The following is a 17,523-nucleotide window of genomic DNA, read 5'->3' as shown; positions in this document are numbered from 1 at the left end:
GAGCACAGTTTTTCGAAGAAATTATACATATGTACATACATATGTCTGTATGTAATTAATATTGCACGTTCGCACAAATTGTACTATTTTTTATTTATTTCACTTCCGCCTTACACCATCTCTCACCTTGACAACGCAACAGCTGTTAGCAACCTCGAACTTTTCCATTACTCCGCGCGCACTCACACACCTACACACACACATACAATATACGCACGCACGGCAGTCAATTACTTCAGGTGGTAGTGTTGATGTGAATGCTTTCGGCAATGCTTTGCCCTTCACAGTATGCAACGTTGCAGGCAAAAATCAAGGTTATTATTGTATTATCTCTTTCTACTTGCACACGTACATACATACATACATACATACATAGCTGTATATACCCAACTATGCGCTAGATTGTGTGTGTGTTGTTAAATAAAATGTAACAGCTGTTTCCAACTGATACTTTTTCTGCGAATGCATTGCATAGCCAAGAGTTACATAAATATATAACGGAAGCAGCAATAAACATCAATTATACGTAAATTATGAGATGACCTTATGCAAGCAGTTTATTGTTAAGCGGGTAAAAAATACGGCTGGGAAATAGTGCGATTGAAGGCAATACAAATTTATTTAACGTGATTTTCGCTTTAATTATATAAAGACCGGTATTTAAAGTACTATTTAATAAAATCAAAAAGCATCGATAAAGAAATTTAATTTTCTATAGTATAGTTTTAGGCGCTGTAGGCATAATTTGTCTTTGAAACCATTTCAAAATAATATAGTTTGTTTATAGAATAGTTGTAGGCTCTGTAGTAATAAATAATTAGTCTTCGAAACCATTTTAAAGCAAAACGTTTTGTTTATAGCATAGCTTTAGGCGTTGTGGTAATATCTCTTATAAACCTTTGTGAAGCCAAAACAATAATAATTAAAAACTATTAGACTATTAACTAATTAAAAACTATAATTTTAGGCGCTGTAGGAATAAATAATATATCTTCGAAACCATTGAGATGCAAAGTAGTTGGTGTATAGTCTAGTTCTAGGCGCAATAGCAATAATGTTTTCAATGCAATTTGTTTTCAAAAGCATTTAAAAATAAAATTGTTTGTTTTTTAGCATCATTTTAGGCGCTGAAGGAATAATTAATATTTGTTTGAAGCCTTTGAGAAGCAATATAGTCTGGTATAGCATAGTTTTAGACGCTATTGCAATAATATGTCTACAATGCCATTTTCAAGTAAAATAATTTATTATAGCATACTTTTAGGTGCTTGAACAATTAGTAATATTCCTCAATGTTAATCAATGAAGATTTCTCCAAATTATAATCCGACTAACCCCTCTCTTGCCAGTGCCGGTCAGCTTGTAGAATAGACTCCAATCGATTGAATCGATTATATTTATACTCTCGCAACAAAATTGCTAAGAGAGTATAATAGTTTTGTTCATATAAAACGGTTGTTTGTAAGTCCTAAAACAAAACCAGTTAGATATAGGGTTATATATACCAAAGAGGTCAGGGTGACGCGTAGATTTGATTTTTTGGTGTCTGTCTGTCCGTCCTTGCCAACTGTAACTTCAGTAAAAACGGAGACATTTTAAAAACTCTTAGTCGATAATCGCTCAGTAGTCGATTATCTACTCGACACTCGCAATAGGTATGTTATTGATACCTTATGAAAAGATTTTTTATATTCAAAAAACTGTTATTAATTAGAGATACTCTTTGAGACCTCAATTTGAGCACAGAATCCAGTATATAATTAGCTTCAGCGGCCGTTTACTTAAAGCTCAGTCAATTGCTACAGGCAATTTGATATCTCTTGAAGCTTATCTCGTTTCCTGAAATCCCTCCTTGGAAGAAGTAAATATTATATTCAGAAAGCAGCTATAACGTTTGATAATATCGTCCAAACTCACATACTTTTAACAGTTGTCTCCACAGGAGTCATTTGGATCTGACCTTACCGACTCTATACGGCTGACTTCATTTCCACGACAGTCGGTTCTACGTAAACGGAACGGACCCTGATTTTGATCTGTCCAAGTACTGGCAAATCGGCAGTAGCCCTCAATAATTAAAAATCAACTTAAATCAAAATTATTGGAGGCTGCAACAACAACAACTAACTCTTCCAACGTCGTTTCCACGACAGTCATTTCTACATGACCGAAATGAGCCCGGATTTTTATTCGACGAATGACTTTAAAATCGACAGTATATTATTTGTGGCTACTCTTCCAACAGTCATCTCAGCTCTGACGCACTTTTCATTCAAAAAACTCGAATTTCAGCTCATTTCCCGCATATCAGTGAAAACTGAGTCCGTGCTGAACTCGCATAACCTTGAAAAGCTTTCGCAATTCGCAAACGTTGAGCTTCATGAAATAAAAATGTACGAAGTTCAAGGATTAAAACTCCAAAGAGCAAGGTTATGTCAACGGTATGAGTGCTTTCAATGCCGACTGCAACAAAAGCTGATGCTCGCTCTATCTCTGCCATTGAAATGGGGCAGCGTGCGACTTGTGGGGTTTCAAATATGCACGAAATTGCAAAATTAAAGTTATGAAGGTTGTCGACTTAGCCAAAATGACAAAAGTCAAATGTTGAAGTAGAAGAAGAAGAAGACATGGACGGCGAACACATCTAAGTTGTCTCTTGATTAACTCGCCAAACTTTGTTAATATCTGTATATACGAGCAATTCATTATTACTTGACCTTCGCAACGTTACAATAATACGCCAACGCATATAAATCAGTCTGGCAGGCTTTTAGGCGCACAGCAGCTGCCGCCACTTGAATTCGAGCTAAAGTAATTATAACAATTAGAAAGTCATATTTTATTAAGTTATTAAAACTTAATTAGCACGCACATTATAACACAGCATGCGACGCGCCGCATACAGCGACAGCGACAGCGACCGCGTCAGCGCAGCATGTGTTGGTATTTATGATGAGCTCATAAATCTAATCTATTTTTAATAGGCATTAGTGCAAGTAACTATGTGTGTGTGTGTGTGTGCGACCACAAATGTGCGAGCCAATCGCCGTTACTTTAGCCTCATTATATTGCGCTGCTGCAGAACTCAGCACACCCCACTCACCACTTCACACCTCTCCATACTCACTATACTCTGCATATTCACTCATTCACGTTACTTGCCATGCCATTTCCTTTGGCTTATGTCAACGCGCATGAATGTAATGCATTCATTTACAGTTACAATGACATTGCATATTTAAGTTTCATAAGCGCTTGTTTGTGTTCCTGTGTGTGTGTGTGTGTATTTTATGGTGTTTGTTGTTTGTTTGGCGTCAGTTAGGCAGGCGACGACTACGCGCTGCAAACAGGCAAGCATCACTTCTTCATCCTCCGCCCGGAGAGTTCCCTACACATGTGTCAAGCATAAATATTTACGCACACAAGTTGGCCATCACAATTACAAATGCACAAAGGCGGTCGTGTAACGGTTTAGTAAATGTCAAATGAGATTGTGGCGGATTTACTTTGTACAGCTTTCATTACGGCCTTTTTGCATTTCATATAAGTGGTATGTGCTTTTATGATGTGTGCGTTAAATGCAATTTTTAAATAGAGAAGAATCAAGACTTAATACAGACTCCTCTTAATGATCCAAATATCCGCGATATTTAAAAAAATACAGTTAATCTCAAACTACTACTATAGACCTATTCATAGTAGGTTATCTTAATAAAACTGAAATCACATCTTATATTAACTGAACTACATAGTATATTTTTAGTGCTCCCTGGTGTGGCCAGCGCCCCATTTTTGGGGCGGCTATTTTCTCAAAAACTACGAGAGATATGAATAAAAGGCCTTAAGCGCTTGGTTACTGGTGTCTCATAGCTAACCGCAATTGCTTTCTTTCCTTCAAAATTTTTCTAGAAAAAAGTTGGGATTATATGGGTTAAGCAAAAGTCCGTACTAAAAGTACCATGCCTGTATAGTAATTAGTACTTCGTGAAAACTCACGTAAAACAAAGGATTTCCACCCGGTTCCTCGGTTAAACCAATGGAATTTGCTAGATGTTTGCCCTAGCATCTACTATCAAGATCATGTGATCTGCACATTTCATCAGATTGTGAGATCTACAAGTTTTGAGTCGCTTCTGAACGGAGAATAGGGTTTTTGAGAAGGTCCAGACTTAATGACAAAAAATTCTCTGAGGTTTGCCATAGCTTGCTGAGCGGCGATAGATATTCGAAAAAAATGTTGATGTAGTTAGGAAGCTAGAAACCATCACAAGTTGTTGCTGTTGTATTGACATAAAGTTTACCGCAACTACTTTTGTTGAATATTGCCGAGTTGACAGACTTTGAATTATTAAAAACCAGTGTTCATTTTGATTACGTAGAACCGACTGCTTATGGAACGCAACGGATATAGAACCTATGAAGTAGTAGAACGCAAATGCTAGAGATTTTACTATCTCTATATACCCGATTACAAAAACAAAAATATTAGAGGAAATACTAAGAAACTCTTCAGTTGTTGAGCATCTTAACCCGTACGTGAGCACCCGGGTGCCCACCACCATACTTTTCTTCTAATACTTCGGTGAAATATTTTTTTTTTCGAACTGAGCTTCCGGATCCTTGCGATTCAGCTTTCAACAAAGTTATTTCAATATTCAAAATTGAAAAAACAAAATTTAATAAAGTTGAAAAATATGTTTGAAATTAGATAACTCGCAGAGAGCACCCGGGTACCCGGGTACCCACTATATGAAAAACAATGCAATCATCCGTAGATGAGATTCAATACTGAGAAATGTTCCAACTAGATAACTTGGGATAATAAATAAATAATTACATGAATTGGCAGCATAAATTTAGTAAAACTTCATTTATTATTCAGCACAATCAGGACATATTATTTTCGATATAGAGTGTTCATCGCATACAGGCCTTTTGAAATTGGTACAACTTTTTCGAGTTTTTCTTCGCCTTTTGATTGTCAGTTGGTAGCAAACGTGACAAAAACCAGTGACTTTTTTCCTACCAGAGCTGTCGGGAAGCTCTATTTCTTGTTCAGCAACAGTGACAGGGGTGAGCACGCTTTCGATCGCGATTTTGGTAGTATAATTCCGCATTATTTGCTTCTTTGATGAACGGTCTTCAATGGAAGGTTTGGCTAGTTCCTCACTCAACTGACGCAAGAAAATACGTCGCTGATCAGTTCTCTTCTTTAGCATCTTGTTATTTTTATAGGAATCCAAGTAAGCAGCACCAACACCAGTCTTATATTTATTATAATGAGTAATCATATTAATTATAAAATGTCCAATCTAATATTTTTCAGCAGTGTCATCTTTGGTAAATGTTATGAAAAATGCGAGTTTTGAAAGCTCTCTCTCGAATCAAAGAGTTTCATTTCAATTTATCTATGGCCAAGCTGCGTCACTCTGTACTCCAAAGTTACTGAAATGAGCCTATTCTTCGATAATACCACAACTACAAACATTTCGGATATGTGTAAAAGTGAAAACTGACTGTGTCCCACCCGCAGAGCGCGGGAAATCCCTCTACCGATTTCTCTTCCAGAAAAATAAAATGTGCGACAAGAGTCGAACACAGCTAAAATACTCGTTATATTCTCTTAAGAGAATTATTAATTTTTTTTTTTTGAGAATTTCGTTCGCGGGTAATTTCGTTCCCGGGTACCCTGGGTGCTCATTAACGTGGCTAAAACTGGGTGCTCACATAAGGGTTAAATATGCTGTTGTGATCCAAAAATTATATAATAAAAAAGAAGAAAAATGCTGTAGGTAACCCGACGTTAGTCCATCATTGAGGAAAACCCATTTTGTCAACTCTTTCGAACTCGTTTAAATTCACCTACATAATACTTAGACGTAAAATACACAGCAGGGTTTTATATTTCCTATATGTTCTATTTAATCTGGTCCTAAACAATTAACTAAGATAATTTTTAGATTACAAAATAAAAAAGGCATCTGGCTGGAATCGAGAAGATAAAATTGCATGTGAATCCATAAAAAAATTCGAGAACATGGCTACTTTTATCGATGAAATCTCATAGCTCAGTAACTACCCGATAAATTTTAGCACAATTGGTTGCATAACATTATCTAGTCAACTTGACGTAACAGTTTGTTCGGACTAAAACCAGGATACTTCTCAATAAACTTTAACAGATTTCTTCATATATTTTATATCTCAAGAACCAATGAAGATAACAGAGTACTATGAACTATAAACTCTAAAGATGAAGTCTCAGAAATCGAATATGAGGACTAGTATCCTTGGTCTAGCACCCATATACCTAATGGAATGCTTTCCGTTGGGTTTATATCGCATATATCCGTTTAAATACAGCATATCTCAAGAATTTTTCGGGAAAAGAGATATCAGTCATATATCTACGAGCATAAAGTATAAAATAAAACTCCCGTTATTTTTTTAAACAATTAGCATATAATTTACCATATTCACATAAATATTTATAGCTTAACCATTTTTAGAGATTTAGAGAACAATTTTTCTCGTAATCACTGATTCAAACATTTATTTCCGAAAGTCTATTAAATATTATCTTACAGACACGGCACTCATTTGACATTATAATTGTGTTTTATTTAATTTTAAGCTAATAAACTCAGTAATGATTCCGATTTTCAACATTGATTAATTATTTTCGGAGTTAGTAGTATCCGTCCACTACTTGAATGAAGCTCCCATTCAAAGTAACCGCCAATATTTCGCTAATATATAATAATTTTTCACTTTGTTGTCATGCAAAGTACGCTCACAAGAGGTTTTGGTTCACAAAAAGGTTTCGTCTCAAGCTCCGAAGTGCAATTTATTCCGGTTCATCCCCAAAACTTTTATTGATTTCCTGTGATCTAAAAAAAATGTTGCTTTCTACAATTATGTGTATTAGTTTCAAAATTCCAATGCACTTACAACTATCACATGATCTTGAATAGATTTTTCCTTGCTGCTTCCATATTTTTCAATACCGACAACAACGCAGGATATTAAAATAATTATTGGAAATAAGAAGATCTCTATTACGAATACGTTGATCAAGGCAAAAGTTTTATGCAAACTATCTTCCACCATTTTCAAAACACAACTGTACAAGCTAAGTGTAACAACAGTATCACCGGACGTTCGACAAATAATAATGAGCTTACTATTTCCTTATGAAATTGTTATTTTAATATCGACTAAACTTCTAAAAACAAAAAACATATAATTAGAATTCATTTAAATATGAATATTAAACACGTGTTAAATGAAAGTAAAGGCAAAAAAGTCGGCAGCCATAGTTAAGTATGCTCGTGAGAAAATAACTTTAATGTTTACAAAGCAAAAGTTAATGAGAGTATTTATAGTTAAGCCAATATTCGAAATCAAGTCTATGTCGATAAGTTCTAGTTTCTATGTTTCCAAAATTGGCTTTATTAATCCGTATCTCACCTTATAAATGCCAAGTGGCATATATGACGTTAGAAAAATAAGATTTCGTACTAAAAATACTACTCAGTGAATTAATTAATTGCTTGACTATAGTATAGTTTGAGCATGCGTCAACGATGGACACCAGCAAAGAGAAAACACGCCATAGTTTATAGTTTTTCTTCGCTAAAGACGAATAACAGCCAATCCCGCGAAATTTAGGCTGCGTCTAAAGCCAAACTGTCGAAAATATCGATAAAACAATGGAAATCGTCGACCATCAAATACATTGTTTTGATTGCCCAGGAGCTTAATATTGCACCGAATTCCATTCTTTCGCTGCTGAATCAAAACAAAATCGATCTATTTTGTAGCGGATATTTACTGGTGATGAGATATCGGTAACTTACGGCAACGTCGAGCGAAAACGATCGTGGTTGAATAGTGGCGAGTCGACATAAACAGTGGTGAAGCTAGTAATGAAGATCAGGAAGGTTTTACTGTGTGTTTAGTGAGATTGGTAAGGAATTATCAATTATAGGTAGCATCAAACTCTTAATTCTGACATGTACTGTGAACTGCCAGAAGGAAGCAATCGCCCAAAAGCAGCCAGTTCGCCTATAGAAGCGGAATTGTGATAGATCAGCACAAACTAGGTCATACATCGATAGCTACTCGCCAGAATCATGCTCTCTGGATGGGATGGGTCTTTCTTATGCTACCACCTTATAGCCCAGACTTAAGAAATGATTTGATTGATGAAAAATTCGCCTAAAAAGCAGCTTGTCAAATCGAGTGCCTCAGTTTTTTTACCAATAGTGTCGAGTCTTTTTATCAGAGTGGCATTATGAAAGCATGCCCGACGATTGGAATCTCAGTGTACTCTGCCCAATCAACAAAAAGGGAGACCCCACAATCTGTGCTAATTACCGTGGGATAAGCCTACTTAACATCGCTTATAAGGTTCTATCGAGCGTACTGTGTGAAAGACTAAAGTCTTCCGTTAACAAACTGACTGAACCTTATCAGTGTGGCTTTAGACCTGGAAAATCTACATCTGACCAGATATTCACCATGCGCCAAATCTTGGAAAAGACCCGTGAAAAGAGGATCGACACACACCATCTCTTTGTCGATTTTAAAGCTGCCTTCGACAGCACGAAAAATAGTTGCCTCTACGCCGCTATGTCTGAATTTGATATGCCTGCAAAATTAATACGGCTGTGTAAGCTGACGTTGAGCAACACCAAAAGCTCCCACAGAATCGGTAAGGACCTCTCCGGGCCGTTCGATACCAAACGAGGTTTCAGACAAGGTGACTCACTATCGTGTGACTTCTTTAACCTGATGCTGGAGAAAATAATACGAGCTGCAGAGCTAAATAGAGTAGGTACAATCTTCTATAAGAGTGTGCAGCTGCTGGCGTACTCCGATGATATCGATATCATTGGAAACAACACCCGTTAGTTCTGCTTTTTCCGGACTGGTTAAGAAAGCGAAGCGTATGGGTCTGGTGGTGAACGAGGACAAGACGAAATATCTCCTGTTGTCAAACAAACACTCAACGCATTCGCGTCTTGGCTTCCACGTCACTGTTGACAGTCATAACTTTGAAGTTGTAGATAATTTCGTCTATCTGGGAACCAGTATTAACAGCAATAACAATGTCAGCCTGGAAATCCAACGCAGAATCACTCATGCCAACAGGTGCTACTATGGACTAAGTAGGCAATTGAAAAGTAAAGTCCTCTCTCGACGAACAAAAACCAAACTCTACAAGTCCCTCATCATTCCCGTCCTACTTTACGGTGCAGAAGCGTGGACGATGTCAACATCCTATGAGATGGCACTAGGAGTTTTCGAGAGAAAGGTTTTGCGGAAGATTTATGGTCCCTTAAACATTGGCAACGGCGAATACCGCAGAAGATGGAATGATGAGCTGTATGTATTATTCGACGACATAGACATAGTCAGCGGCTACGCTGGCTAGGTCATGTTGTTAGAATGGACGAAAGTGCCCCAGCTCTGAAAGTGTTCGATGCAGTACCCGCTGATGGAAACCGAAGAAGAGGGAGACCTCCACTCCGATGGAAGGACCTTGGCTTGGTATAACCAATTGGCGCCAAACTGCCAGAAGGAGATACGCGTGGCGCGCTTTTGTGGACTCGGCTATAACCGCGTAAGCGGTGTCTACGCCAGTCAAGAAGAAGACTTTATGAAATTACTTTCAAAATGGCAACAAGTTATCGAACAAAAGGGTTAATCAAAATCGGATCTTACTAACTCTGCTAAATAAAATTTTCAGTTGAATGCAAAAATAATGGATTTCTTTTCACTAAACCAATTTATTATATACATATATTTCTTACAAAAATCATATATTTCTGTCGAGAACCAGAAAACCGCTCGAAACCACTTGAAAGCTGTTATGAAGAGTATGAATACAGTGCGCTTAAAAAGTCACTTCCTATTTAACACAATTTTTTTTATGTGATAACATTAATTTTCTAAAGCTTAAAGGTAAATATTCTAAAAACATTGAAAAACTAACCTTAAATATTTGCGTTTCTTTTAGTGCTATATAGTAGTAAAATATAAACTAAAGTGTACTATAATTTTATAACAGACTGTTTTTTTTTTCATTTATCGCAGGTCGCTGAGCAATGTATTTACGGCTAAGCACTGTATTACCATACATACATGCATACAGAAGTGTACGTACATTTGCGCACACGTTTATGAGTGCGTGCGGAATAAAATTTCATCATACACTCGCCTATACCCCTGAGGCAAGCAAAGTGTGAAGTGTAGTGTAGTGCAACGTGAAGTGAGCGGCAGTCGCCATAGAATGAAACAAAAAACTCGTCTAATGAACACACCAGTGAAGCGCAACGAGCAGTAGAGCGAGGGGTAAGTGTGAAATGAACTTTCGTAATGATATCGCATAGCCGAGTGGCTTGGACACTTGATTTAATTATGAGTCAATGCTGTGCTGCGCTTGCACACATAATATTCATTATAACACTATTGCCTTTTCGTCCCGTCCCTCACGCACGCCCCTCACTGCCACTCCCTCGTATCGCTACGTCTTTCAATTCACTATTTTATTAGTTGTTTTTGTTGGTGTTGTATTTTTTTTGCCGCGCTACCGCAATTCCGCAAATGACGTGCAAAATGTGGTGTATTGAAATGACGCCAGAGACTGACGACAGACAGTTGAACTGACAGGCAGAGTGTGAATGCAAACAAGGGTATAAAGATGTGTAATCGAGCGAAATGTGAGTGCATGCCGACAGGCAGATAGGCAATACGCGTCAGTGATGCGCTGACAAGCGGATATGCTTTGTGGCTGTTACGTGTGTACAGTATATATTATGATAGTTTACCGTTATAACTGTATTGTAGTCTCATGAAAAAAGAGTGCTTTCGGAAAGAGAAATATCACCAATGTCTTTTTCAACAATTAATACTCTTTTGAGTTTTATGTCATTGAAATGCTTTGAAGCTTTTGAAAGCTTTTCTTTATAAAACAGTTTTAAACACTACTTCCTTCTTAACCTACTCCAGTATACTTAGCTGAGTCGAATAGAACTGGATTCGCCATGCGCCATGTAGACTCACGAAATAAAAGTGCTTTCTGAAAGAGAAATATCACTAATATCTTTTTCAACAATTAAATCTCTGCTGAGTTGTTCTTTGTCATTATAATGCTTCGAAGCTTTTGAAAGCTTTTTCTTATAAAACCTTTTCAGATTCTACTTTTACTTAATATATACAAATACCCTTGCGTTCAATAAAATTCGCTTCAATATGCATGCATACTTATTTAAAAAAAAAGCTCAAAAGGTTTAAAAAGAAAAATAGTAGAATGACGGAATGAAATTACTTTCAGAAAGAGAAATATCACTAATATCTTTTTCAACAATTAAAACTTTTTTGCTTTGCTTTTTGTCAATAAAATGCTTCGAAGCTTTTGAAAGCTTTACTTTATAAAACCTTTTTGGACTCTAATTTTTCTTATCTTACAAAAATATACTTAGCTGAGTTCAGTAGAATTAGCTTCACTATTGACCCTGAATTAGTTTGAAAAGCTCATAAAGCTTAAATTACCTTTATAAAAAGTTTGAATTTTTATTATCATCTATCAACTACTTTACTTTTCTCTCTTTTATATGTGTCTAGCTAAAGCTAAAACACTTTAAATCACTATGTATTGAACCTTAACACCTAGCCATAGAGCTTTGAAAGCTTACTTTTTGTATTTGTTTTTGAAAACTCACTCCACTGTTCTTCAGTATTTAACTCTTAATACGAGTATAAGTGAATTAGCACTCAGCCTTAGGTTTCGTTTCACTCGTTTTTGGTCTTAGATGGTCAATGAAAGAGCTTTCAAAGCTTAAATTTTATCTATAAAAATATATTTTAAACTTTATTATACTCCATTCACATCACACTCCTCTGTACTCAGTTTAAAAAGTGGTATATGATCCCCTACTTATTCAGCCTGAAAAAGCTTTGAAGACTCTAATTTTCTTACTTACGCCTTATTTAATTCATAATTTTTCTTAATTTACTTCAGTGATTAATTCTTTATAATTATCTTAAACCACTGTGCTTAAATCCACTTGTATTCGGCCTTAGCAGTCAATGAAAGAGCTTTCAAAGCTTAACATTTCTCCATAAAAAATATATTTAATCTTTTTTATACTCGATTTACATCACGATGTGTTTGCCATATATCACATGTTCAGAGAGCAGTTTTGGATCCACTACACATGAATAGCTAATAAACGAGCTTTTATAGCTTCGTATTTTCTCAAAATTTATCATTTCTGACTTATGTACATCACTGCTTTATTAATCACTCCTTTATATTCAGCTTCAGACTCTAGTATTTGATCATTCAGCCTTAACCGTTAATGAAAGAGCTTTCAAAGCTTAACATTTCTCCATCAAAAATATATTTTAATCTTGTTTATACTCGATTTACATTATATTCATCTCTACTCTGATTCTTTGTACTCAACTTCAGACTAGTCTGTAATCTACTACGTATTCAGACAGTCAATAAGAAAACTTTCAAAGTTTCATATGTTTTCCAAATTTATTATTTTTGACTTTTATATGAGTATGTCAATTCCTTAATAATCTCAGCTTCAGACTGTAGTCTTTGATCGACTAAGTATTCGATCTTAGCAGTTAATAAAAGAGCTTTCAAGAGCTTTTAAAAGCTTCTCGTTTTAAAGTTTATGTATATATCTATTGAAAGTCTTATATGTAGATCTCAAACCTCTTACAATTCCACGTTTCTCAAGTCAATAATTTTCGCTTCAATATGTGCCAAGCTTTAGCAGCTAATGAAATTCGTGTCCCGAAAAGTGCAAAAGTATGTATGCACTTGCTCACATATGCAGATGCGTACGAAGTACATGTGTATAACGGTACATAACTAACGTAAAATCAAAGGAATTTCACTGCTCGTTTATTTTTAATTAACGTTAAAAGCACTACCAAATTCCCACGATGACCATTTCACCCGAAATAATGGTCATAAAACCAAGTAAGCCAAAGTGTTTGACATAGAATACATTCACATGGATACATATATATCTTAAGGAGTATCTTTACTATCCTAAAAAAATTTATTGTTAATAAAAGAGGGCAGACAGTAGACTACCTGTATGAAGTTGGCTTCTTCTTCTACCATCAAATAGCGTAATTTGCTTACTTTGATCTCATAAAAGATTAATTTCTCTGATTAATCCCTTTAAGAGTAATAAAACCTAACTCCAACACACGACTGATATAACACGATTTTACCTGCGATTTTAAACTCTGAAATCGAGATGGCTTTTCAAGCTATTTTTAACGGATTTAGTTGTGAAACCGTGCTCTATTTAAGAAGCAGTAACAGTTGGATCTTGAGATCTCGAGTTTGAAAAGAGTAAATTTATGAGGGCCAGTATAGAAAAAGTAAATTATGCTAGATGCTAGTGTGAATTGGGAAGATAAGTAATATGCTCGCATGCTCTCTCATAAATATAGCTTGCGACATGTTTTAAGATCCTCAGAGACTGGTGTTTGGCTTACAACTGTTTTTTTTTTACGATAAATCTGCTAGAAAAAGTATTCTAAAATCGATAAAATTATCGTTATTAAATTATCGATTTCGATGTCATCTGGAGATGATTTTTAGTTATCGATTGTGAGTTCAAGAATTTTTTATGAATTAAATTTTAAATTTTTATTTTTTATATTTTTGGTGAATACATTAAAAAAATTCTCTAAAAATCAAAAGCGGGGAAGGAATTTTTTTGTTAAGAAAGATATGTTTGTGTTGTTGTTTTGTTTTTTTTTTTGCAAATAGTTAAAGTTTTTTCCTTATTCACAAATATAATTTTTTGAAATTTAATTTTGCCGTTATTTTATGTCACACACTTTTTATCAATTGAATAATCGATAATATACGTTCGATATTTTATCGATTACTATAGAAAATTAGTTTCCCAAAAAATTAAAAAATGTGAAAAAATTAAAATTATTTTTAACACATTTATTACATTTTTAGTTCCAAATAAAATAAATAAATAACCTCAAAGCTTATATCTATTGTTAGAAAGTAAATTTTTATAAATTACAAAAAATATTTTTCACGTAAGTGTATCAAAATATGTCCGATATTTTAACGATTATTAACTTTTGATTTTTCTACGATTTTTGTTTTAGGTTTTTAACTAATTTTTAACATTAAAATTTTTTTTATTTTCCTAAAAAATTAAAAAAAAATTAAATATTTTAAAAAATTGAATATTTTAATTTTATTTCATCGAATATTTTCGATTATTTTCATTTCAATTTTTTTTTAATTTTTTTTAGGTTTTTTAACTAATTTCTAAATTTATAATTTTTTTGGTCGAAAATTAGTTTCCTAAAAAATTTAAAAAAATTTTAATTATCGATTTTGCCACGTTAATTAATTTTTAGTGTCTAATATTAGAAATAATAATTCATAAAGCTTAGATCTTTTGTTAGAAAAATTACAAAGAAATATTTTTCACAAAGATGTTTTGGAAATATGTCCGTTATTTTATCGATTATTTTGAATTAACAATTGTTTTTTTTTATGAATTTTTCCGGTTATTCACTTTTTTTACTTTTATAAGTTTTTATCCAAAAATTTAAACAATTTTTAATTAATTTTTAAATTTCAATTTGGCCACATGTAATAATTTTTTAGTTGCTAACAATAAAAATAATAATTTTTAAAACCTAAATCTTCTGTTAGAAAAATAAAAAAATATATATTTTTCATCAAAGTGTATTAAAATTTCGAAATTCACCTGAATTTTTAGCTTTTCCCTATAAATTTTTCCTTAAAAATTAAAAAATTTCAAATTTTTGTTTCATATTTGTTCGCTGGGTAACTAACTAGCATGCAACAAAAATGAAATTTCCAGCCACTTTCGGTTAGCTAATTATTTTTAATACACCAGTATTTCAAGTAATTACCAACTCATAACCCTTAACCAAAGGCTTGTATCACCGTTAAAAACCACAAAATTATTAATAATTAATTATTAAGGTGAATTAAAAAAAAAAAACAACAAAAAGTAAAAAATAACTGTATGCGTATTTGCTTACTTTGCTCTCAATGCCAATTGTCTGTCGCTGGGACAGACAAACTTATTTCCGCTTGTGTTGTTGTGGCTTTGAAAATCCATTTCCTGCAGTGTATGTAAATATGCAACGGCGACGGCGACAGCAGTGTAAATAACTGACAGCCTGCTGGTTCTGGTTGGTGTTGTTGGCGGCGGTGAGAAGCACTGCTTTTGACTATTGTAGTTGTTGTTGTTGGCGTTGTTAGCGTTAAATATTGCCAGTTAAAAGGACGCCTTTAGTGTTTTTTGTTGTTGTTCTTGTTGTTGTGCACACCACTGCGTATGCTTACTACGTGCTGTATACTTCACTTTTTGTTGTTGTAATATTTCCAAGAAATTTTGTTACGGTATTTGCTGTCGTGTGGCATGCTAACGTTATCGTTGTTGGTTTTGATGATGTTGTTGTTGTTGTTGTTGTGCCTATGTCGCCTTGAAAATACACACAATATTTCGATATGCACAAGTGGTTGTCGCTCACTCACTCACACACACACACACAGACGGGCTGTTGGTGCTTATATATTCCAGCTATGTTGTATACTTTTCGGCGTAGCTACAGCTGGTGCATGCTAAAAGCACATAACTACAGGCAAATTGCACCAACTAATGCGTATTTAACACATAATAAACATAATAATTTGCATTTAAACAAATTTTCACACTTTTCAAAAAAACCTATTTTTATTTGAATTTTTTCTCACTACTGTACACAAATTTAACCTCTCACTCACTTGCTAATCACTTGTTCTGCACACCGGCGTTTAATTAAAATGCACACAAACTATACATTTTATAGCCTTTATCAACATATTCTCTCTGCTATTTTTTGCCGAATTCAGATTTTCTTTCATACACTTTGTGCTCACAATTTTCCGTGCTTTGGCGCCTGCGATACGCCCTCTTCAGTCGACGGCAATGTACTGAGTGCCTAACCAACAAACAATCGGTGTCTGGAGTGCTTTGCTAGTCTGTGCCGCCGACGATACACTCGCCTGTTGCACAGTCGAACGCACTTGAACGCACCAAAAAACAAAGCAACAACAAGAACAAGTCATATCAAAAACAACAACAATACAGTGTGTAACACTATCGCTTCAGTGCCAAAAAACCCCACTACGCATGCTAGCGCATACGTGTGTTTGTGTGTGTGTGTGGCTGTGTGCTTGCTTTATCAACCCCACAAGCTAAATCCGCCATGCATACAAGCACACATACATATGTACATACAAACGTCTGTATACATACACTTTCACGGCTTGTTCGGCCGTGAGGGCACAGCATGTTCGTGTCTGCAACGAAAATGGCTAACAGGAGGCAGAGATAACAAGAAAAACAAAACGATAAGGCGTGTTCACTGTGTGATTGAAAGAATATTTTTCTGTATACATATGATTTAAAACATAATAAAAATGTTTTAAATAATGGAAAAAATATTTTAAAATATTAATTAATAATGAAAAATATTTAATAAAAAAAATTTAAATATGAAAAATAATAAATTTTAAATAAAAACTAAAAAAAAAAAAATAAAATATAAAAAATATATATTAAATACAAAATAAAAATGTTAAATAAAATGCAGTTATAAAATAAAATAAATTTTAATTTCAGTGAAAATTAAATTAATAAAGTATTAAAAATCTAAAAAAAAAAAAAATAAATAACATGGTAAATAAATTTTTAATTTTTAATAATAATTTTTTAAAATATTAATTTTTATTGAATTAAAATTTTAAAATACAAAAATTAATTTTCACGATAGTGTATTTAAAATATGTCCGCTATTTTATGAATTTTTAACTTTTTTATTTTCTTTGCGAAATTTTCCGGTATTTAACCACTTTTGTAAACTTTTATACAATTTTTGGTTTGAAATTATTTTCCTACAAAATTGAAAATAATTTTTAAATTTCGACTTTGCCCATTTATTAATTTATAGTTCCTAAAATTCGCAATAATAATTCTTAAAGCTAGGTTTGTTGTTAAAAAGTTGATATTTATAAATTACCAATATAATATTTGTGTTTTTAATAAAAAATAGTAAACTTTTAAAATAATAATTAACTTCAGTGAGAAAATTTAATAATATTTTGTTTATAAATACATTTTTTAATATATGTGTTTATAAATTTAATTATTTAATATAAAAAAAATATATTAAAAAAATATAAATAAAACTGTTAATAAAGCAATAAAACAATTAAATTATAATTTCAGTGAAAAATAATAATAAAGTGTTAAAAATATAAAATAAATTAAAATAAATACATTGAAAATAATAAATTTTATTGAATTAAAATATATTTTTTTTAAATAAAACACATAAAAATTAAATAATAATTATAAAAATTTTAAAATATACATAAAAACACATATTCTGCAAACGGTCCAAAGAATTCGGTCTAAAAGAATAACG

The 17,523-nt window shown here is 33.5% G+C and overlaps 1 protein-coding gene and 1 long non-coding RNA gene across 2 annotated transcripts in view; one reads left to right on the top strand and one right to left on the bottom strand.

Moving 5' to 3' along the window:
• The window catches only part of LOC105216263 (rabphilin-3A), a 28,101-nt gene extending 11,895 nt beyond the window's left edge, over positions 1 to 16,206 (bottom strand). Inside the window, exon 1 of the mRNA XM_011190663.3 lies at positions 15,091 to 16,206. Within this exon, the coding sequence (XP_011188965.2) occupies positions 15,091 to 15,170 (80 nt within the window). The 5' untranslated portion in view covers positions 15,171 to 16,206. The remainder of the gene's footprint in view (positions 1 to 15,090) is intronic.
• LOC128921915 (uncharacterized) overlaps positions 1 to 17,523 on the top strand; it is a 71,426-nt gene that overhangs the window by 43,720 nt on the left and 10,183 nt on the right. The window contains exon 2 of the long non-coding RNA XR_008471239.1: positions 10,102 to 10,359. This is a non-coding gene — a long non-coding RNA (uncharacterized LOC128921915). The remainder of the gene's footprint in view (positions 1 to 10,101; positions 10,360 to 17,523) is intronic.

The sequence above is a fragment of the Zeugodacus cucurbitae genome, chromosome 5 (genome assembly GCF_028554725.1).
Source record: "Zeugodacus cucurbitae isolate PBARC_wt_2022May chromosome 5, idZeuCucr1.2, whole genome shotgun sequence".
NCBI classification, from domain to species: domain Eukaryota; kingdom Metazoa; phylum Arthropoda; class Insecta; order Diptera; family Tephritidae; genus Zeugodacus; species Zeugodacus cucurbitae.
The sequence above is the reverse complement of the archived record's forward strand: the minus strand, read 5'-3'. Positions and strand labels throughout refer to the sequence as shown.